Source organism: Gymnoscopelus microlampas, assembly GCF_963454915.1.
Source record: "Gymnoscopelus microlampas genome assembly, chromosome: 6".
Lineage (NCBI taxonomy): Eukaryota > Metazoa > Chordata > Actinopteri > Myctophiformes > Myctophidae > Gymnoscopelus > Gymnoscopelus microlampas.
In genome coordinates this window covers 23943871-23967684 of record NC_139943.1, presented here as the reverse complement: position 1 = coordinate 23967684, position 23814 = coordinate 23943871, and the positions used below count along the sequence as shown (strand labels likewise).

The 23814-nt window shown below is 40.8% G+C and overlaps 2 protein-coding genes across 3 annotated transcripts in view; both read left to right on the top strand.

Annotated features, from left to right (window-relative positions):
• ifitm5 (interferon induced transmembrane protein 5) overlaps positions 1-5536 on the top strand; it is a 6407-nt gene extending 871 nt beyond the window's left edge. Inside the window, exon 2 of the mRNA XM_084059776.1 lies at positions 3356-5536. Within this exon, the coding sequence (XP_083915902.1) occupies positions 3356-3577 (222 nt within the window). The 3' untranslated portion in view covers positions 3578-5536. The remainder of the gene's footprint in view (positions 1-3355) is intronic.
• Positions 5537-11710: 6174 nt separating this feature from the next.
• LOC311047379 (putative oxidoreductase YjmC) lies at positions 11711-23415 on the top strand. Of its 2 annotated transcripts, none has more exons than XM_084060077.1 (11): positions 11711-11822; positions 15496-15644; positions 16348-16536; positions 18242-18303; positions 18859-18912; positions 19375-19477; positions 19914-20045; positions 20535-20653; positions 20863-20958; positions 22842-22952; positions 23188-23415. In XM_084060077.1, exons 1-11 carry the CDS (start codon positions 11815-11817, stop codon positions 23245-23247), a joined length of 1083 nt encoding a protein of 360 aa, XP_083916203.1. In that variant the 5' UTR covers positions 11711-11814; the 3' UTR covers positions 23248-23415. The 2 variants fall into 2 exon arrangements, with proteins under 2 accessions (XP_083916203.1, XP_083916202.1); XM_084060076.1 differs by lacking the exon at positions 11711-11822 and adding an exon at positions 14962-15054.
• Positions 23416-23814: the final 399 nt, after the last annotated feature.

The window sequence follows — 23814 nt, the reverse complement described above, 5'->3', positions numbered from 1 at the left end:
GATTATGTTAATTCTGCTAAAAGCTCCAATTTATATAGTATTTGGCAACTTTTTGAAAATAATTCAGTTGTTCTAGGATCTATAGTATACTGTAAATTCTTAATCTTTCAAATCACTTTGAACTACATTCTATGTAATTCAACCAAAACTTGATTTAGGCAAGCCAAGTTTTATTTGTGTAGCACATTTCAGCAACAAGGTAATTCAAAGTGCTTTACACAAAACATTAAGAGCAACAAGATATGAAAGGACATCTACAGTACGTGGTTAACAGTCAGTCTCACTTTATGTAGGGCTTGTAAAGAGTCAACCTAACTTTATCCAAGGCTGGTATGGAGCCGTGTAAAGTACAGGGCGTAGCATGGTGTGGCTGGCCTTGTCACCACAGTGGAACAGCAGCGGGCCTGAAATAGTGACAGTATCTGTAATCATCTCCAACAGAAGAGCAAGCAACTTCAAGCCCTCCCTGCCAAGTCTGTTGAACCCGGGGCGAGAGCAGCACTGTAGCACAGTGCTACAGACAGAACATCGGCAGAGTTCAGACAGACAGACATAGTGACATTGACATGACAAAAGAACTCAGCGACTCAGCGATTCCTGAATCAGTTCTCATTAACAACCTGGGTCATGTTCAGGTTGTATCTTGCCACAGGGCATTTAACAAGTTTCAAAGGTCATGTACCTTGCTTAGCATATTAATGATCATAGCAACTTTTAATTTAACCACAAGAAAACAGTGGGGTAGGTCTTCCAAACAATCCCAAAACAATGACAAGATAGGAAAAGGAAAAGTCCTTCACTGCAGCAAACAATTAGAGTGCATTGACAGAGTGAAAACTAACAAGGCACAAGGAACCCCCAAATTGCTATTTGAAAAAGAAGTAGCAGACAGTTTCAAACTACTAGGCAGACGAGTGCCTTTAAAGAGTTAGCTCACCCAAAAAAACATTATTTTCTATCGATTAGTCACCCCATGGAGACTTGAATTCATGGATTTTTTTTTGTTTTTGTCGCATTCCTAAGCCAATATTTTGATGACCAGCGGACCGGTAGGCAACGGTTCCGGCAGGAGACACAAAGGAGACTCTTTGTGTCTCCTACCGGAACCGCTGCTGGTCATCACATTTTTGGCTTGGGAATGCAACAAAAACAAAAAAATATCCATGAATTCAAGTCTCCATGGGATCTATACCTGTACGGTTACATTCGATAGAAAAAAAGTCCCTTTGGGGTACCATCCCTTTAAGCCTTAAAGGGATGGTTCACCCCCAAAGGGACTTTTTTTATGGTATGGTGAGCAGATGTCCAAGTTTGTCTGGGATTGTGCCGGTTTCAAGCTGGGTGTCCCGTGTCCCGACAACTATCCGTAAAACTACATTCACGTCAAAATTGGCCCCGGTTTTCACCACAATAAAAAGAGGGCTAATAATACGATTATATTTGTTGTGAGCGTGTAGATCTGATTTGGTGTACATCAGGGAAAAAAGGAGCTGACCTAGTTTAGAGCCTAGGGTATGCAATGTTTAAGTGGTGAAGTTTAGGGGGTTGAACATAACTTAAAGGTGTTGTTCTTAGTTGATAAGCAGTAATAATTGGTTTGCTGCAATCGAAGAGCTTCCTTTTTGGTAGTTTTGCTTAACTTTTAATTTAAGCAAGAAAATTGATATTGAATAAATGTATACTAAAATTAGAGCTGTTTGAACAGTGAAATGCTATGTAATGTATTCCACCACACATGTAATTGTACCTGATATCCCTCCCACAACATCCTCCTCTACGCCCTGTAATAATAGCCGTAGTCTTTATTTAAATGTCTCCTTTATTTTTCTGGTCCCCAGTGGAGGGAGGGAAAATTGCTTTTACCGCTTCACCCAGCAGATGGCCGCTCAGATGAGCGTATGGAGGGAAGTTGTTAAGGGTTAAGTGTCTTGCTAAGGGACACTGGGCAAGCCGAGGGTCGAAACGGCAACTTTCCGATTCCCAGACAGCCTCTCCACCCACCCAGCTATGGCCGCCTCCGTTGTGGTTCTATTACTTCCTCCTTCCATGATCTTTCTAGGATCACAGTAATATTGTGTCCATATGTCTCACATGTTTCTACTCTTGTCTCTTTACAGCTGGTTTGTTGTAATTTAGGAACTGGGCATTATTTTCTCTGTTCTCTCTATTTTCTCTGGATAAGAAAGTCATCAATTCTAAAATGTATGAAGGAAAAAAGTAACTACATCTTCTGTTATGAAATGAAAAGCAACACATTAAAAACAGAAATGTCTTCTCCACTTTTAACTGGAGTGGTCAAACTTTTGGCAGGAAAGGGAGACTGGTGTGCCCTGCCACAGGAATGGAACTACAGATGCAAAAACAGACCTAAATGCAGAACATTTCTCCTACTGTGTGTGCTAGCTTGTCTGGGTACTGTAACAACATAAAAAAAAACATATTTTTCCTCATTTCTTGTATCTTTGGAAGTTGTCCAGAATTTTAAACATGTTGCACAAACATGTGCAACATGGGACATGGGAAACACTGCATTATTGTACTCTCTGTACTTCACACTGCAGAGAAGCCTCAAGTTATCGAAGCCCAAACTGTGTGAATACCTGAAACAGAACAACCTCTGCCAAGCCGACCACAGAGGAGCTTTGTGTGGGTGTGTGTGTACAGTATGTGCAGGCATGCTTGTGATCTTTATTTATAAGCCCTGTATATTTCTGTGGATGGACTACGTATGGCTGCAGCTGCGGATGACAGGGCCAGTAAAGTCAACTCTGTTCAAATTAAAGCCTCTACTGAGTTAAAAATGGAGTAATTGGCATCTTCCTAATGGGTAAGTGCTGCTGGTAAATGATAGAGCGGCTGGCGAAGGACCTCAACATGAAGAGAATGCACTTCTACTGGAGCCCAACGTTTGCAGACCTGCCCACACTGACACTGTCTTGAACCTGGGTTTGTACAGTACAAGAAAGGGGTTTAGGATGAACAGTCTTTGTCTGTGTGTGTGTGTGTGTGTGTGTGTGTGTGTGTGTGTGTGTGTGTGTGTGTGTGTGTGTGTGTGTGTGTGTGTGTGTGTGTGTGTATCCTCTTGGCATTTCATCTGAAGTATCTTTGAGTAGGGCTGCAACTATTGAGAACAACTTTTCCAAAGAATAAGAGTACAATGGAAAACGAAATAATCATCTCTCTCATCTCTCTCTCTCTCTCTCTCTCTCTCTCTCTCTCTCTCTCTCTCTCTCTCTCTCTCTCTCTCTCTCTCTCTCTCTCTCTCTCTCTCTCTCTCTCTCTCTCTCTCTCTCTCTCTCTCTCTCTCTCTCTCTCTCTCTCTCTCTCTCTCTCTCTCTCTCTCTCTCTCTCTCAGGCCAGAGATCAGAAGACTCAGGGGAACCTCCAGTTGGCTCAGGAGTGCTCTGACAAGGCCAAGTGGTACAACATCCTGGCTGCTGGTTGGAACTTACTTGTCCCACTGCTGGCCATCGTGCTGCTGGTTCTGCTACTGGTCCACCTGGGGACCTCAGAGGGATCCTTCGACTTCTTCGGGGAGGATGGTTTCCAGAGCTTCATGAAGCTCTTCAGCTGGTAGAGAGAGAGGGTGAAAGAGAGAAAATATCACATTTCAACTTAACCATTAACCACTTATACCTTATTCTATACTTAGGCTATTTAAAAGATAGCCGATCTACAAGGTCACAATGCGTCGCAAATGCAGCATGTTGTGAGCTTAGATCTCCTATTTTGAGGAATTTAGGAACATTTTGAAAAATCTAGAAGAATTGAAGCAGAACCCTTACGCCAGCATCTGTATAGTGGGGAAAACTTTCACAGAAAATAGCCGATCTACAAGCTCACAAGGATCTTGTAGATCGACCATTTTCAGCAAAGATATTTAATGTACAGCGAAAACAGAAAAGTCACTAGTATAGAGCTCATAGGGACTCCGGTCAACCAAGTATAGGGTTTAAGTGGTTAAAGAGAAATGGATTGAATGATGGTGAGACTTGTGTGGAGTGGAAGAGCATCTCAGGGGTCAGTATGACAGGGTCTTCCAGAGGATACGGACCCCTTCAATGTGACATGGTTCCTGTATTGATCAGTGGAAATCATGGATCATCAAATCAACCAATACGGACTGAACTTGAAATTGAACTTGAAATTGAACGTGAAATTGACCAAAAGATGTATTCTGAGAGAACAAACTTTATGCTCTCAGATCAAGCACAAACTTGACCTAAAATATATGGTAAACATTTATTTATAGTGTCCAATAATTTTGAGACATACGTTTGGAGGGGGGAAACCTACATGAAATGTATAGGAGACGGAGTCATATAGCATTTTTGTTTATAATGAAAGAATACTCAATAATTTCAACAACTTCCTGTATTTTCTTTATCAGTATTGGCAGCAGTATTTGTGTATCCCAAAATATAACATTTATAATTAATTATATTTGAACGGAGAAAGAACATGATAAACAAGCAATGAGAAATTATCATTTAAATAACGTATATAATATTTGAGTTACATCTATACCTACTGAGCATGCTCAGTTCAGCTTAACCACTTAACCCCAGCGTCCTTATTGTGGGGAAAGCTTGTCGATCAGCTATTTTCAGTGAACGCTTTCCCCACAATAACAGAAAACAGAAAATACACTAGTATAGAGCCCTGGGGGACCCCGGTCAACCATATAGGGTTTAAGTGGTTAAAACTGTCCAGTCTAGCCTGCTAAGTAGAAAGGAGAGGTTGGAGTTGGTAAGGAGGAATAAAACACACAGGTGACATCCCATAATGCAGTGGTTCTCAAAGTGCCGTCCAGGGACACTCTGGGTTCCCTGAGGGGCTCTGAGAGGTGTCATATTTCTATTTGTACACTTTCAGAGTTACGGGGGTCCTTGAAATGAAAAAGGTTTTGAGAACCACTGACATAATGTATGATGTATGAAAGAAAAACTGAAGAAAAGATGAGGTGAGGTTAGAGACGGACGGCTGATTGGTCACTGAGACAAATGAACAGGTACTCTTGGTTTTTGGATGTTATTTATTATATTTATGAAAGAAGACATTTTGCTTAGAGTTGCAGTCATCAGGAACAAACAGCTTCAACTGAACTGAACTGAACGGAACAGAACTGTCCTGTAAAGACAGATTACTTCAAATCCAATGTGCTTTATTGGTATGGATATATTGAGGACAGTGATGCCTTTTTAATAATTCTACCTGTACGTTGAAGTCATTGTTTTTGGTTTGATACTCAGACAGCTAGCGCAGTATTAAAACATGAAGGATTCTAATGCAGTAAACCAGTCAGCCACTTGGTTATCAACCATCTCATCTAGTCATCTTACTGTTGATCATTTATTTCTGTTTTCTTTGTTATTATTAATATTAGCATTAATATTGTTTCAATCTACCTGGATTGTTGTTTTATTATCAGTGACATTTGCTATTTTATAGTTTTCAGTGTCCTTGTGTTTTTATCCTCTGTGAATTTTTAACATGAGAAGTGAATAAACAGACTTGAACACAGTCTCATGTTCAAAACAAAACATCTAAGTTTGTTCATTCCATTCTGTTTATAGGCCTGTATGTCTGTTGGGGAGTAGAACTGGGTGGTTTTCTGATGTTTCGTGCAATTTGTGAGATTATTAACTAACATCAAGTTTGTGTAACATAATCTTCAGCTTAATGTGGCTTTCGGTCTCTACCATTAATTCTCCGTCTATTTGTTCTTCTCCCTTTCACCTGTTCTCTTTTTTCCATTCTCTTGACCTCTTTTCCTGTATGTCCTCGCCTGCCTCCTCGTGTCTCTTTCTGTCTCTGTCTCTCTGACTCTAATGTCTCTGTGTCTCTCAAATATCCTCAGATATAAGGTCTTTCTAGATTTGATCAAACAAAAGCAATCAGCCTGCATCACTTGAAGAAGAAGAAACCCACTCCAGAGGTACATCTGGGCACCAGAGAAAAAAAAGTGAAAACTGCCAGCAGACCCTTCGTGTAAAGGCGTCTTCAGGGTGGAGCAGCTGGTTTTTGGCAGTGTGTGTGGGTCTGGTTGTTGGGCGGTACTGTGCAGGCTCATCTGGAGGCTGTGTTGTGGGGTTGTACTGGGTGGGACCGAACAGCAGCTGTGATCTGCTCTCTCTCTCTCCCTCTGTTATATCTATATACAGAACATCTCATTATGGGAAGCAGTTCTCTGGGCAGGAAAACGAAGGGGAGAGGGCGTTGGGGGGGGGGGGGGTTGCTCTCCTCAACTTCAACTTCAGGGAGAGAGGGAGAGAAAGAGATGGGTGTAAGCAAGTAGATACTCGAATAGCTGTTTTTTGAGGGCAACCACTCATACTGTATATGCACCCCCACAGAGGGAGAGGGTGTGTGTGTGTGTGTGTGTGTGTGTGTGTGTGTGTGTGTGTGCGTGCGTGCGTGCGTGCGTGCGTGCGTGCGTGCGTGTGTGTGTGTGATATTAGTAGCCTCTATGTTATATATACCCACTTAAATGACAGGTTAGCTTTCTTCTCTCCTCGCAGCGGTCAGACTGAAACGCTCGCAGATGGAGACAATTAGAAGCTAGCAGCCGCGCCATGGAGCTCTCACACGTGCACACTCTCACGCACGCACGCTCTCACACATGCGCGCTCTCACGCACGCACACGCACGCGCGCGCACACACACACACACACACACACACACACACACACACACACACACACACAATGCTAAGGCATGCTTTACATTAGGCATCTAGCAGACACTAGTCTTAATCCAGAGCGATTTACAGTAAACAGGTAAACCAAGAACCTATCATCAGTCTAAACAGTAAAATATCAAAAAATAAATAATCTGTACATTGAAACTCCTGGCTAGTCTACATGCTGTCTAATTACATTCAGTCTTTGCATAATAAGCCTGCAAGGTTGTTAAGGCTTGGGCAAGTGCTTTGAACAAACGTGTCAGTATAAGCATTCAGTCAGCAGCTCCCAGACCAATCCTACTCCTTCCTCTGACAGACTAATGACTGCAGGCCTTCCATTCCAAACACCACGTCTCCTCATTTCAACAATCATCTCTGCATCACTGCCGTCTGTGTTTGGAAACACTGACACCAGAACATTAACATTAACACAAGTTTGTTTGGGTGAGTTGTCTGCTCTCTCAGTACTCCTGGCTCTGTGTCTCCTATACCTCAGCAAACTCATTACCAAGTTGTTTGTAAGTCAGCCTACCTCTGTAATAGAGCTGTCTCATTATAGTGACTGATGTGAGACATAATAATCCAGGTGACTCCGGCCTGTGGTTCTCAAACTTTTTTAATTTCAAGGGCCACCATATCTCTGACAGTGTACGAAACCGAAAGGGTCCATTCGGTTCCATTTGTACATTCTCAGAGTTACAGACCTCCTCCCAAGTAGATCAGAAGGACCCCACTTTTAGAACCCCTGCTGTAGTGTGTATGTTTTTTTTCTAGTGTGTTCTACTGTTTTCCCCTATGTGTCTGGCCTGTCTGGTGTGTGGGCATGTGTGCGTCTGCCTGGGCGTGGCGTCCCAATTATCCTCATGAGGTAGTGCTGCCTGCACACCTGGGGTTCATCTACTCCTCAAGCTCAGCAATAAAAATCCTGGTTCTTCACTTCTTCACCAGTTTGTTCAGTTGCAAATGGGCATTGATACTCCTCAGTTTTGTTTGATACTTTTGTTTCTTTCCATCATTTTTCTAACCACTCGTCTCCCTGTACTTCAGATCACACCCAGTAACTATCCATGCATGTCTCGCCCCCTAGGGACCGGAGGTCTCATGGTGAAACTAACCAACACTAAGTCCGTCTGTGGCTCGATCCTGTAAAAAGCAGCTTAAGGTTTATTGAGGGGATGTTGAGTGCATGATTCACCGTACCAAAACAAGGAAGAAGTGGACTGCTATTCATATATCATTATCATTATATATCATATCATGTGAGTGACACATTATATTTTATCCTCCTGGAATGTGACGCAGTGACTTAAGGGGCCACTCTGGAAACAGCCATCCAACGGTCAGGGGCGCGGTTTCTATTCCAGCTGCTTTGGTTGTATTGTTTCTATACCTCAAGAAAACGTCAGGAACAGAGTCAAACTTTATTATTTGCTCTAAACTCTAACAAGTGACTCTGGGTCTTCTGTCACATGACAGATCTCCCAAAGTGTACTTGGATACAAAACAACATTACTAATGTTGAATGTTGGTGGGCAGGGGGAGGGCAATCGTATTCGGGAACGGTTCAAAGCATCTGGCGACTGCTTTTGTTGTCAAATAAACGTCTCGATAACTGAGAAACCCGTCCCTCAAACTGTCTTGTCTTTTCTCCCAAGGTAGAATGCATCTTACCTGTATTATTCATAAAATTATTGAGTGACTTTGTTAGGTTTTATCATAAATAAATATTGCTTATTCTATGCTTGTATTAGTCTAATAAATAGTAAACTATAATAAGATGTAAATGTCACGGTCCACTCCTCGGACCGTGGACTGTGACTTTATTATTTAGCCCTTGTCTAACCTTATATGGTATTGGACGCTTTTGGCCACTCTTTCTATTGTATTGTTCCCTGTTCTCCTTGTACCCTTATTTTGTAGTGTTGTCGTGGTGTTTCCTGTCTGCCCTAGTTGTTGCTTCCTGTCTTGTCTCACCAGTATGTCTTTGCAATTATAGTTCACCTGTGTCTTGTTCTGTTACAGCCAATCATGTGTTAATTGTCCTTTGTTTTCACCTGTGCCTAGTTAGTCCCTGTCTATTTGTATGCCCCTCTGTTTCCAGTCTGTGTCGGTTCATTAATGTTGTGACTGTGTTCCGTCTGTTACCTGTTGCCCTTATATTCCCTGTTTAAGTAATAAATCCCCCTGCATCTGATTCGTTCTGTCTCTGCTCACTGCCTGCGCTTGGGTCCTACACTTCTCTGCCCCGCACCGTGACAGTAAAAGCAATGGTGGTTTTCACAGTCTGGCATTGGAATCAGTCATAGATGATTTTTGTGGAGATGTGCAGAGCGATGGGTCCCCCAAGTGGCTACAGTTGGTGGCTGATTAATAGAAGTTTGTAGCCTACACACTATAGTTCCTAAGTGGCCTTTTAAATGCCAACAGTTTTCACTGTGCAAATATTTGGACCTTTACAAATCGCGGGTTACGGTTAGCATGGTAGTACAAAGTTTGTAAATCTATTTTTGTTGCCCTGCTTCCGGATGCACTGCGGGCAGGATTCAAACCTGTCTCTGCAGTGGTGGGCGGAGTTCCTTATCCAGTGAGCGAGCAGGTAGGACATTGGGAAGTGCCTACACTTCAATATGACACATGGCTGTTGTAACTGTTAACGGCCACACACAGTCACACACTATTGCAGAAATCAAATCTGTGGCCTAAGGGTTACATAGCGGCTTCTCTCTGGTCTAAGCCCTCCTACTGCCCTTAGGGAGTATCTGTTCTGACACCATCCATGTCAGAACAGACAGTTTCTTGGTTATAACAGGACCAGACCTGCCCAGGGTTATTCACTGTTGATGGATTCATGACCCAGACTTATTGGTGGGATCGGTGGTGCTACGTAGGTGTGAGGGTGGCCAGAACCTCTAGTATTTTTTAAATACTGTATTCTATTTATTATAATCTGCAAGTCTCCATTCACAGCTAACAATTTGTCTCCTCTATGCCATGGCTGCATGCCATGGCTGCCAGGGTGGCAATTGCGGGCTTCCCAATTATTATTATTTTTTCAGATAAATGTGTGTTTTTGGCTGATCTGAACGATCTTGATGTCAACATATTTTTGTGCCAGAATATATCTCTTAGAAGTTAATCAGTGGTATAATTATTCAAAAGTCCGCAGCTTTCCAACTGCATCTCTCCTACACTGTCTCCCTCTCAGCTTTCCAACTGCATCTCTCCTACACTGTCTCCCTCTCAGATTTCCAACTGCATGTCTCTCCTACACTGTCTCCCTCTCAGCTTTCCAACTGCATCTCTCCTACACTGTCTCCCTCTTAGCTTTCTCCCACTGTGGACGGTATGGATACTTAGTGGGAGACCTATGCAACGGGAGTGAGATGCTTGTTCTTCCTTTAAACACTCTGGTACTCCAAAGCGAGGCACCTGTTGTATACCTGTTATATCAAAAAACCCAATTTTGGATTGGGCATAACAGCTGAGAGCTATTATGTGTGGCTACTGTGTTCATCTTATGTAACTATGCAAATAACAGAGATTGTGATATTTTCAACCTGCTCAAAATGTTGACATAATGAAAGTTCACCAGGATCATGCTTGCGGTTGTCTTGAGCTGTGTGTGTGTGTGTGTGTGTGTGTGTGTGCGTGTGTCCATTGTGCGTGTGTGTGTGTGTGTCCATTATTTCTCTTATAACAGATAGGGAGAGACAGATGGAGAGGATGGACAATGGAAGCCATGAAAATGTAAATGTAAATTCAAATGTGGAGGTATTGCTGTCATCACTCATTTCAAGGTAGTAATATAGTAAACATAATTAGCTTGTTCATGAGCAGGATAATAATGTTATCTTGTCCATCTCATCCATCTTGTGCCATTGCTTACCTTGTCGAGTAGCTTAAATCCTGCTCAATTGTCCCAGAGTTGAATCATTACAAGGGTTTTTACTGCATGAGAGCTCTCAGATGATTTGGTGTGCTGGTAACAATTCACAATATGTGTCCAGTTATTTATTGTCTTTGGTTGTGTCTGTTGTGGAAAGTAGATTGTGATGGTGACATCATGGTTAGAGATCCATTTTTCCCGGAGTCCCTCAGGGCTCTATACTAGTATAATTTCTGTTATTCTGAAAATAGCAGATCGACAAGCGTTGCGTCGCGTTGTGAGCTTGTCGATCGGCTGTTTTCAGCGAAAGCTTTCCCCACAATATGGATGCTGTTGTTTAAGTCGTTAAAAGTGAGCTATCACTGTTATGTGATGATCCATCATATTTGTGTGTAGTGTTGCTGTGATTCTCATAGACCATATTAACATGGCGGCCATATTGCCATTAGGTCAATGAAATGCCACCTCAGTTGCCACCCCAGTTGCAACGCAATGTTAAATTCCAAAATGGCCACCGTGTGAATATGGACTATGGTGTTCTCTGTTCATGTGTAGGGGGAGGGGACCAGCCTGCAGGGGTGTGCCTAGACTAGAGGACGAGGCACACCTGCTCTAATCATCCTATGGAGTATTTAAGCAGGCTGGTCAGGTTTTTGCTGTCTCTCTCCTACAGCGGGAACGTTGTTTGCGTTTGGTTCCTTTGAGTTCAGTTCTAACCTTATTTCTGCACATGCACTACATTTTCACACATCCATACATGCACTATACACTATACAACTGACTATACACAACACATTCTAATATTTAAGTATACATTTATGTTTCCTTTAGTTTCAAATAAATTACATTTTCAGTTAACCCAGTGTGTCGTCCCCCCATTTTGTCATGATTTTAGTCAGTGCATGACAGTTCATAAACACACAATTCTGAAAATGTGCATATTCACTGCCTGAATTGTCTGTTTGTCATCTGGCATGTCTGTTTACTTGTCAGTCATGTTAAACAGTTACGGAACTCACTCGAGGTTTTGCGATCTTGATCTTGTCAATCCGGAATTTGTGAAGCCTCCGGGCCTCCCCCTCCCCCTCAACACACCCACAGACATACCTGATGCTCCAAGTTCACCACAGCATAGGCTACCTGTTGGTGACAACATGCATTTCCACTAATAACCAGTTTGTGAAGAGTCGATTCGTCAGAGATACACGGATCCCTAACAATAATAGACAGAAAAGTCGTGAACATGAGCAGGTAAGCGACCCACTCAAGTCCTTAACTACCGTATGTGACTTCAGCCATTGGAATGATAACCACTGGGCGTGTAGGCAATTATCTCTGTTGTGAATTTAAACGAAACTGCTGTGGGAGTGTCTATAAGTTGGATTTCTGGACATGAAATGTTCATCTGCAAATTTCTGTAGTTGTCCCAGCAATATTAAGTGTTTTCGTCAGCGTAGTTTTGGCGGTTTTAATTGTGGAAGTCAAGGCATTTGGGTAGTGGCAACTCACAATCAAAGTTATCTCAAGGCACTTTTCATGTAGAGTGTAGAGTACTCTTTATGAGATGGTGTACAACGTTAGACTAAGTAGGGATGTCCCTATCATACTTCTGCAACATGTCTGTGATTTCAAGACTAAGCTGTATTATTAGTTTTTCTCTAAACTGCGACATCCGATGACAGTTTGGTCAAAAAGTATGAGAAAGAAGTGGTCAACTATTGTGGTCAATTTAACCATGTTTAATGTTGGAATATTATTAATAATGAAATATATTTCCACATCCTCATACTGTAGCCGACTTTTCATCTCTCTCACTCTTTTTATATTTATTTTTAACTAAACTAAGTCTTATGAACTGTCTGAACCCGAAATGTGGCTTGTGTGTGAGAACAAAAATCAGGCTGATTAACTTTAACATTTGTGTCATTGTCAGACTTAAAATATCTAGCAGCCTACTGTTTTGTTGTTTTTAGGGAGCCATGTATGAAGTGTGTATTGTATCTGTTAGTTTTATTATGCATTATTTTTTGCAGTTCAGGCATTACTGCCAGTCGCTTTTTACGAAACAGCCAATGGCTTTTGGAAGAACACAAAACACCCTCTCAAGTTAAAGGTCTATGGGACCTCTGTTTTTGCATGTGTTGCAAATGAAACATGTTGCTGGTGAGAAGTCTGGAAAAACAAATTGTGGTGGCTGGGTATGTGGGTAATACTGATGGATAATAGCCAACTACTGACAGTCTTTTGAACCATCTGCCCTTCGTTTCAAATTATCTTTTTAGGCTACTACAGGTATGTGTAACCTTTTCTGTCTGGTATTAATTAACAGTAGCTACCCAACAAACTGCAGCAATGATTATATGATTGCCATTTAAAGTAACTCTAGGTCAGGCTGCCAGGCCTAACAAAAGCCTTCACTGCCCTAGGCAATGTAACCATGTAATTTTATATTTTAGCTATATATTGTATATGTAGCAACATACGTTTTTCAGAAAACTCTTTGGATTTTGTCACAGCGTGTCACTGCAAGCTGGTACATCAACATTTTAGAAAAAAAGTGTTTGAAAAATGATTTAGATGCCCCTGGCACAAAACATTTTCAGATGGCGGTCCATGGCCAAATACATTTCATTTTGAGGGTCCTTGGCATGAAAAAGTTTGAGAACCACTGATTTAGAAGGCATATGTAGAATCGGGCTCAGGTCTTAATGGGTTAACTCAACTGTGTGTTCATGTTAATAAGGGGCCTATAGAAGTTTGGACTAGTAGAGAGAGCAAAGTTCAGAAGTTATGTTATGTTGCTGCAACAGAGAGACGGAGTCAGGAATGCTTAATGTAAATCTAGAAATTTCGATGAAACTTTACGACTCGTAGACGTTTATGTGTAATATATGTTTTGAATACTGCAGGTTTGAGTTTTGTGTTGAAAAAGTAAAGACAGCACGTATCATCCAAACATCATCAAGACACAAAACCATCCACTCCAGTCCTCAACTCTGTATTCTGGTTCTGTCACTTCCTCCTTCCAAGATCTTTCTTGTATCATCTGAATGTTACTGTATGTGTCCACTCACTGTCTCTGATCCTTTAACCCTTAATTACACCTGATTGTGTTGCTAATCTAGGATCTGAACTAGCCTACTAGTAGTAGTAGTAGTAGTAGTGGAACTACAGTTGGACTTGGTTTGAAGTCTCTCTATAAGAGAACATCAAGTAAAAGCCTAAAATGTCAAAATAATCAAAAGTAGGAATCGTTTGTGTACTTCCATTACGTTTGATAAAATTCAAAGTGATGCTTGTAAAAACAAAGTTTTTTTTTAAACATAGTTAGCCTACTGTTCTCACTATAGTGTTTAGACATAGAATTCATTTTAATCATTCTAAAATGTAAAAAGCAATAGAGGATTTTATTGTCCTGTTCTTTTAAACTGTTCTATAGTTCAGGGAGTTGTGACTTATGGCTCTAGGTTCATGTAACCTCACTAGATAACCATAATAACCATTATCGATTGTATATGATGTTTAATGATATTATGTACAGATAATGTACATTATTATGTACAGTACATACCTATGAATGGAGTTTGTATGAAAAATTATTTCACCCTCCTGTTTACACCTGTGATGTGACAATAAAGCTGATCATGTTTATGGGATAGGAAGTACGAGGGCCACCTTCCCCACTTTCTTCTCTCGCTCTCTCTCTCTCACTCCTCAGCCTCTCTTACCTCCATCCTTCTCATCTCCTTTCCTCTCTCTTCACGCTCTTCACTCGATCCTCTCCACCTTGTATCTCCTTTGCTCGTTTCCCCTGTAAAAGTGAGTAACTGTAATTTACATATTATATATATATCAATGTGCAGTCAACTATAGTCATTATTAATTAATTAATTAATTACTTAACAGTACTAATGAATGATAGATTTGCGTTTTCTCTTATTTATAAGCTACTTTTTATAACTAAAAAGAGTATGGATGTTGACTGATGTCACACAGTAAAGTGATTAACTTACATTAAATGGTAACATTATTGGCTAACATCACACAGTAACATCACTGACTAATGTCATACAGTAACATCATTGACTAACTTCACAGCACAGGGTAACGGATTAATATCAATGACTAACGTTGCACGGTAACATAATTGAATAACGTTACACAGTAACGTCTCTGGCTGAACTGTATACTGTGTATACCGTATAAGTCTTACCAACTTTCTGCACTCATATGTTTTTTTTCCGAATGTGTGTTTTCATCTCTAGCCATCCCTTGCTCTTACCAGGAATCAATAAGGCTATCTTATCTAAACAAGATAGTAATGTAGGGTAAACTCCAATTTTACCAGACCAGCTTCTGTTGGCTTCGAACAGTCTCGAACAGGCTGGGGTGAGAGATAGATCAGGGAACGTCAAGAGGAAATTGAGAATTAAAGCCTCGAAGACGTGTCGAAATATTGAACAATGAATGGAATTAAGTTACGGTAACTTTAACTTAATTATTTTCAAAATGTAAGTCATCTTCATCTTTGTGTGGTGATGTGGAGTTTTTGACACTCAGCATCTCTTCTCCACTCAAACTGTCACATGTAGACCTTATGTTAATGTTGTAAATATGTGCATTCTGGTGTTTTATCTGTTTTGCTGTGGAGACAGAAAATAATAATTGGGGAGAGCAAGAGTAGATGGAGTGAGAGAAAGGTAGGGAAAATAAATCCGGTAGAGGTTTACGTCAAGTGCAGTTACGTCAAGTTTTCACTCAAGCCACTCCAGTGTAGTTAAGACAATTTTGTATCACTTCTGTAAACATGATGTAAAATGACATCCAGCAAGAAATTTGTGGGTGTTTGTTAAATGTAAATTTAAAAAAAAAAACATCAAAAAGGTTAATATTTTGTTCTTGTGTGTGTATTCTGTGTGCCCAGGTGTCTGATCCCTAAAGGTGATGTGCTGAGCTTCATCGAGAAGTGTATGGTTGCCGTGGGAACCAAGCCTCAACACGCCTGCGCATTGGCAGAGGTTCTCGTAGAGGGAGATATTAGAGGACACTACAGCCATGGACTCAACAGGATGGGTTAGGGCACGCACACACACACACACACACACACACACACACACACACACACACACACACACACACACACACACACACACACACACACACACACACACACACACACACACACACACACACACACACGTTGACCTTGACTTATGTTGACCCTAGCTGACAGGAATTTTCTGTCAGGTCAATTTACAATTTAGGGGGAGACTTATCCAGAGCGTCTTCAAAAGACAAAAACTCCACTCATGGACTAAACAGGAGTGCACACAATACCATTCAATGTCCCTTACTGGTCATTGGTCAATCTGTACTTTACGCATCCAAAAATACGCAGGATTCGCACTGGGTTGTTTTGAAAAAATTACACAGCAGCTACTCGTTGGAAGGCACTTTTGGAGTCATAGAGAAGCATGTGTTTGTTTGATAATAATAATTAAAAGAACAAACAGTGTCTCTTCTTTTTTTCCTTTATCCATTTTCTCTTGTTTTTCTACATTTGTAGATTTTTGTAGTCAATCCTTTCAAGATACTTTTTATATGCCTAAGTGAGAGGGAGCCAAAGTTTCAAGTGGGAGGGAAAAGGGTATAGGGAAATGTCTTGTTTTGACAATATAAAAACTCTGACAGTTCACATAATAAAAACATCCGCTGTACAGTTTTATAGCAGCCTGCATGCTCGGAACTGTAACGACAGTACTGTGTGTTGTTGTAGACATGTATGTGAAGGACATCGAGACGCAGATCTGTGAGAAGGAGGGGGAGCCTATGATTGAGAAGGAGACGGTTTCCACGGCGCTGGTGGATGGCAGGAACCTGCTGGGACCAGTGGTTGGGAACTTCTGTATGGACCTGGCCATCAATAAGGCTAAGGAGGTGGGCATCGGCTGGGTGGTTGCACATGGTCAGTCACTCTTAGCATTAACCTTTTGTGGTTTATCGCTGTCTAAAATAGGTTCAGGACCCATTTTTATGGGTCGTGAGTAAAAATCCCCTTTTCCGTTTCCTGCATTTGTTTTTTTTATTTCAAAATATTTTCAAAACATAAAGATTCTTTTTTTTTCATTAATGAAAAAGAAAATCTGAAATCTTTCGAAAGACATAAAAAAGAAATACCATGAAAACAAGAAAGTAAAAAAGGTAAAATAGCTGATATATAAGCTCACAACTCATCACATTGTGACGCTTTGTGAGCTTGTACTTCGGCTATTTTCATAAGTTTGGGACATCATATTTTTCTTTCGGGTCTCGAGCTAGTTTGGGGACTACTGATTTAGACCATAAAAGGACAGTAATATGAAATAACAAAGCATCATATCACACATCGTCCCTGTTGGGCGGAAGCCTTGTATGTCCAAAAGTGTTACTTCTTAGGAAATGGAAAAAATAACCTATAGTTACAAGCTCTTGTTAATACACTGAATTGGTTACATCTCTACCGTCCTAGTTACTGTAACTGACACTCTTCATCCAGTGAAATGGACCTGTTAGGGTCCATTTGGTATCTACCTGCCTGTCTGTCTGTCTTCCTCATTCTACTCGGACCGTAACATTTGCTGCCAGTTCCCACCTGATGATGTCTGGTAGTCCAGATTGCTCCAGGCCGTACTGAATAACTGCTAACTTGCATAACGTCTTCAGGCTAGGACTTAAGTCTAAGATGTACAGGTAATAACAAGTGCTGTATCCTCCATAGAGGATGATGCGATCTCCCACCATGCTGCAACAGCACGTATTAGTCATCCTAAATGGTCCATTCCCCTTCGGCTCAACCTTTTTCAGGAAAACTGCTTTGGATTGAATTTCCACAGATCTTTGAAGATCAGGTGTAGATTATTGTTGCCACCAAATATGTAGAGTAGAGCTCTCCATTGTAGGCAAAGGCGGATTGCAAACAGAGTCTGACAGGATGAAGCTGTGGAGAAGGCGTACTCAGCCAGCAGTTGGTGTCTGTGTCAAACACACTGAGGTTGTAGTCGGCAACCTGAAAGGAATTAGCCGAAGGAAGAAGAAGCAGTATAAATGGAACGACTTGCATTGTTCCTGACATACAGTACATGTCCCCAAATTGGCAGGCGCTGTCCTGCTATAAAGGCCACAGACAACCTGGCACATTATACTGGTCATTATAGGCAAAAACTTTCAAACATTTGTAATCATTTTGTGATCAGCTTTTTTCACGCCTAAAATAGTAGTGGTACATCACTAATTTAATTTGATTACTAAAATGATTTTGTTGGCAAATTAATAATTTCACCCCTTGTGTAAAACATCAAGAATGAAAACAAATGGAATGAAAGGGCTATCAAAAGAACAAGCACGTAAACTGTGATAAACTATAACCAGCTCTCGTTTTGCACATTTTGGACAGACAGACCGATACTAGCTGCAGAGTGGCAGCTAAAAATCATATTCACCAACATGAAGCTATTAGACTGTATTTTATTTCTTACAAATACATCATCATACTAATAAGCCACCAAGTCTCTGTCCGCGAAACAAATGTCTGTCCGAGAAAAAGGTTTCTTATAAATAGCTAAATACATATATCTGTATTTATTATCACTTATTATTCATTTATTTACTAATTTAACTCTCTGTCTCTGTAGGTTCCAATCATTATGGTATTGCTGGATACTACTCCATGCAGGCTCTGAAAGAGAACATGATTGTAAGTGGAACTGTTTCTCTTCTATTGGTTTAGTATGATACTAGTTTCATTAATATACCATTTATGATTTTAACTGGAATGGTAGGAATGCTCTACAACAGTGTCAGGTATATAGGCTACATTGGGGCAAAGGGGTGAGGAGATGCCTCCTGAAATCTTAAAATCAAAGGGATGGAGCAAAAACGGCCTTAAATTAAGTAATTTAAACTTTCAGAGACAAGACACGCAAAAACACAAAAATAACTTTTTTTAACTTTTAAAATACCTTTACATTTTTAACAAAGGGGGCTAAAGTATCTTCTGTTACATGTCCTATACTGGTCTACACATACTGTACTGTAACAGGGTTAAAATCTCATGAACCTCTTTGCTGATTTTAGCCTCCCTCTAGTGATAATTCTGAGTATTACAATTGGTATTATCCTCAACAGCAAAATGGTGAGATGAATACCTGTACACTACACTCTAGGTGGATAGATTTAGGTGTAAATCTAACATTAATAACTTAGTCTTAGTGGTATAAACATTTGTTTACCAGTGTTGTGTCCATCACAGGGTATGTCTTACACCAACACCTCTCCACTGGTGGTTCCAACACGGGCTAAAGAGGTGAGATTACAACTTACTGTCACTGGTCTAACTGGAATGTGTTTTAATGTCTTTCATTGTCACTCATTAGTTTTTCTTTATTTAGAGGAGAGATAGTAGAGAGGCAGTGTCTTGGGACTTTATAGAACGCCAAATAAAAGTCCTAGTTATGATAAAATGGATATATCTTCTACAGACATGGACTCTGTGAATGTTGTCTGTGAATATACAACCACACTTGCACGTGCTTCCATGCACGCACACACATCACGAGCACACGCGCGCACACACACACACACACACACACACACACACACACACACACACACACACACACACACACACACACACACACACACACACACACACACACACACACACACACACACACACACACACACACACAAACTCTGGCCTTATACCCTTGAGCATATCTTATTTGTTAAACCCCCCTTTGCAAACACACGTGTCCTGTCCTCTCAGTGCACCCTGGGAACCAACCCTATCAGCGTGGCAGCACCCGCCAAAGATGGAGACAGTTTTGTGCTGGACATGGCAACTTCTGCAGTCGCTCTGGGAAAGGTAGGTTAGTAAACTGGCAGTTTTAGTAGCTAACATGGCTGCCTCAGAGCCAGAAATAAAGGCTTTCATTTTGTTGTTGTCGGCTGGAAACCTTGTACTGTATGTCCAAAACTCCTTTATTATTAAATAGCAGATCTACAAGCACAAGATCGGCTATTTTCTCTCTTGTGTAACACGATTGTATGATGAACTAGGCCAGGGCATTCATTTGAAGAAAAAAACAACAACCCCAAAAACATCTAGTTGGAATGTTCCTTCCTTATAATTGTTGTGCTGAATCTTTAACAGCCAGTCCTATTAAGCAATCTGTTTTTCTTTGTTTGGTAGCAAGAAAAAATATATATAATTACATTTGTGCAATTTATATGATGATCAAGACAACAACAATAGCAGAATACAACATTTATGGAACCTTACAACTCAGATGCATGTGCAGGTAGAGCTCCATCACCGTCGTGGTGATGACATCCCAGAGGGTTGGGGGTGTGATGCCCAGGGCCAGATGGTGACTGATCCCAGTAAGGTGTTGAACGGTGGAGGACTGGTTCCCATTGGGGGCACTGAAGACACAGGTTTGAAAAAAAAGAATCATACATTCTGTCAGTGAAGAGCCCCACATGCAGCACCCATGCTGGTCTGGGGTCAAATCATACCACCATATTCTCCCAGACACGGTCTCCTTCTCAGCTTTCCTACTGTCTGTCTCTCCTATACTGTCTCCTTCTCAGCTGTCCTACTGTCTGTCTGTCCTTCAGTCTTCCTCTCAACTTTCCTTCTGTCCGTCTCTCCTACACTAGCCTCGGGTATCCATGCGTTTTTTTTTACTCCTACACAGTCCCCATCTCAGCTTTCCTAATTCCTATACTGTCTGTCTCTCCTACACAGTCTCCATTTCAGCTTTCCTACTGTCTGTCTCATACACAGTCTCCATCTCAGTTTTCCGACTGTCTGTCTGTCCGTCCTACACTGTCTCCCTCTCAGCTTTCATACAGTATAGGAAAGCTGAGACATTAAACACATAATGTCTGTGTCTGTCTGTCTGTCTGTCTGTCTGTCTGCAGGTGGTTATAAGGGTTATGGTTTGGGGATGATGGTGGAGGTGTTCTGCGGTATTCTTGCTGGAGCTGACTATAGTCGACATATTCGCACCTGGAAGGTCACCAACAGAGTCGCCAACCTGGTAGGGTCTTTACTTATAATGGAACAATGTACAATACTGAACAATGTTTTTTTAAAGGACAGGTATTTTAATATTGTAATTCATTTTAATGTCATCACTTTCATCACATTAATTGATACAAGGTACAATAAATAGACACATGCCACAAGATGCAAAGATAATCTATTGGGATGTAGCCTAACATCATCGCTCTGTCCTTCGTGTTTTAGGGTCAGTGTTTTGTGGCCATTAACCCAGAGAACTTTGCTCCAGGCTTCAATGACAGGATGACAGACCTGCTTTCCATACACAGACAGCTGGACCCTGTGAGTAGCTAGACACATGACTCTTATTTCAGTCTGTGGACTGGTTGTGGGATCCAATCCCCAGACCGGGATACATCTTTAACGTGCCCTTGCCTTGACAAAGTCTTCTCAATTCCAACTGCTCTATGGAGCAGCTCCGTTACCAACTGTAGACAGACGACTGTGGTCGAATTGGAAGCCCATGTAAGAAAAGCAGGTGTAGGATGTATCTTCATTTAACCAGGAAAAACCCATTGAGACCATCATACAGTATACAGTTCAAATAATTATATTAAATAATCATAATGATATTTATCATCAGTCAAATAATGTAAAAATTAATAACAATAATCTAATCTGTCAAAAGATCCGACAAAACATCATATAGTACATTTAACATAACTGATAATGATTTTGGCAACATTATTTAAAACACAAACAGGCCTTAACTTCAAAATATGATATGTGTTAGGCATCCAATTTGAAGGTCTCTCCAAGGAGCACAATAACTAAATACAGTTTGCCCATGCAGCTCTGTCTTTAGTCGAAGGACCTCAAGAACCAACCAATCTGAGATCTTGTCTGGCATGGAATAGAACGCCATGTAATTAGAGATGTCAGGTAACTAGAGTGTAGAGTGTTTAGATTTGTTTTATAAATATACAGGAGCCAGTGCTGTGATCTGTTTCAAGGTGGTGGGGGCAGCATGCCTGTAGAGCAGGGGTCTTCAACAGGGGGTCCGGGACCCCTCGGGCATCCTTACTACTGCTGGGGGCCGCCAAATCTTTGTGTGGTAGGGACTTCATTTTTTTATTTTTACATTAACCACTTTAACCCTCACATCCCTATTCTGGGAGGAACATATTAACCGAAAATATCAGATCTACATGCTCACACGCGTTGTGAGCTTGTAGATCTGCTATTTTTGGCAAAGAGGTTTGGTGTAGAGGGAAAAAAGAGCAGACCAAGTACCGAGCCAAATGTCAAGTTTACAAAGTATTGACGGTTTAAGTTGTTAAATGTCTGAAAATACACATTTAACATCAATCCAATATGTGTGTGTGGGGGGGGGGGGGGTGCTTCATCTCTCTCTCAGCTAAGGGGTCCTTGGCTTGAAAAACGTTGAAGACCCCTGCTGTAGAGATAATGTCACCATAGTCAGGTACTACTGACAGGAATGTAGATTGACTTTAGATTTACATTTTTGACAGTTTATCAACATGCAATTTGAAAGATGACTTTTCATCAATACATATTCCGAAGTATTTCTAGAAGGGCACTCTCTCAATTTCAAATGTTTTAATCAATCTCCTTCACTGAGTGGGATCTAGAAAATAGCATATATTTAGTTTTTGCTACATTTAAGGAAAGTTTAAGTTCCAATAGTGAATGCTGGATCGAATTAAAAGCTGTCTGAAGAGCACATTAAGCTCCTTTCAATGAAGGGGCAGATGTATAGCACTGCATCAGATATCCACTTTTCTGCCAAGAAGACTATTGTAGTCTATATAAACCTATGAGTAAATGTCCTCAATTCTAGCCCTGTAGTACACCTTTAGTGACCTCCAGAAGAGTGGATTGAACCAAGTCAGCAACAATACATTGGGTTCTATCTGATTGGTTTAATTAGTTAAATGTCTGAAAGTACACATTAACATGAATCCAACATATTAATAGAAAAGATCATGTGTGAACAAACAAAGCATGAATTTACACATCACTGATGACAGTGTTGTCAAACTATTTTATACAATATATGTAGTAGGGGTCCCTGCTTCACTCTCTCTCAGCTAAGCGGTCCTTGGCCTGGAAGACCCTTGCTTTATATATAGTCATAAAACCAAAGAATGTCTCTATGTTGATGTGACCATGTCTGTCCCTCTACCTACCTGTCTGTCTGTCAGGCTGTCCCTAGTTCTCTTGTGTTAGCTGCTGGTGACCCAGAGAGAAAGAACATGGAGAAGTGTGAGGAGATGGGAGGGATTCCCTACCACCTCAGCGTAGTCAACTTCATGGTAAAGAAAAGCTAGGACCAAGTCTGACTCTGAATGTAAACCACTTGTATTTAAGAATGTAAATGGAAACATGCATCAAATGAACTGTCAAAATTGCAGAGAATGAGCCAGGAAGCAGTTGGCATGGAGTGGAGAGTTTACCATTAAGTTAAAAACGTCACTGTTTTTAGATGCTGAACCCAGATATCTTTCGCAAACGGCACTAACTGAACATTTTCATTTGTCTTTCTGTTAGAACAACTGTGCCAAAAGAATCGGTGTCACCCAGCTCCTTCCATGTGATAAAGTCATCTAACTGGACCAACCAAGCAATCAGACAGCCTGCCTTCAAGGTTCAGCACCAGATCTGGAAGCAGAACCTGCATTCTGAGCAGTCTGTTGGCCAAATTCAGGAAAGTTACTGGGCCACAATGATTATGGCTACTCACTAACCACAGTTACAGACATACTGGCAGTCACTATTGTCTGACACATAACATTTAGTGTTTTGAATTAACAAAAATGTGAAATCAAAGCCAAGATTCACATTGTTATGGATTTTAATTGTACGTTATCATGTTCTAATCTAAGCAATACAATGTGATTATCATTGTATTGTACATATGAAGGACAAAAGCTTATTATTTTATCTCTAATAAATTATATTTACTTATATGTAGGTTTAGTGATAGTTGAATGACCATTCCCATTGTTTTTGTCTTCCTCTCTAAATGTTGAAGGAGTCTTGTTTTCTAAGATTAAATTCACATCACAAAACAGTGCCTTCTTCACACATAGAATGTTTTTTTTTAGAAGTAAAAGAGAGAAAGTTAAATCGACTGAGAGTGAAGTTTATCTCTCTCTCTCTTGCACGCACGCACGC

Excerpts from the sequence above, each read along its gene's own strand:
- LOC311047379 (XM_084060076.1), top strand. The coding sequence starts at position 15,035 with ATGAATGGAATTAAGTTACG. Across the intron at positions 15,645-16,347 it reads CCATGGACTCAACAGGATGG|ACATGTATGTGAAGGACATC; the intron begins GTTAGGGCACGC and ends GTGTTGTTGTAG. Across the intron at positions 20,959-22,841 it reads TACACAGACAGCTGGACCCT|GCTGTCCCTAGTTCTCTTGT; the intron begins GTGAGTAGCTAG and ends TCTGTCTGTCAG.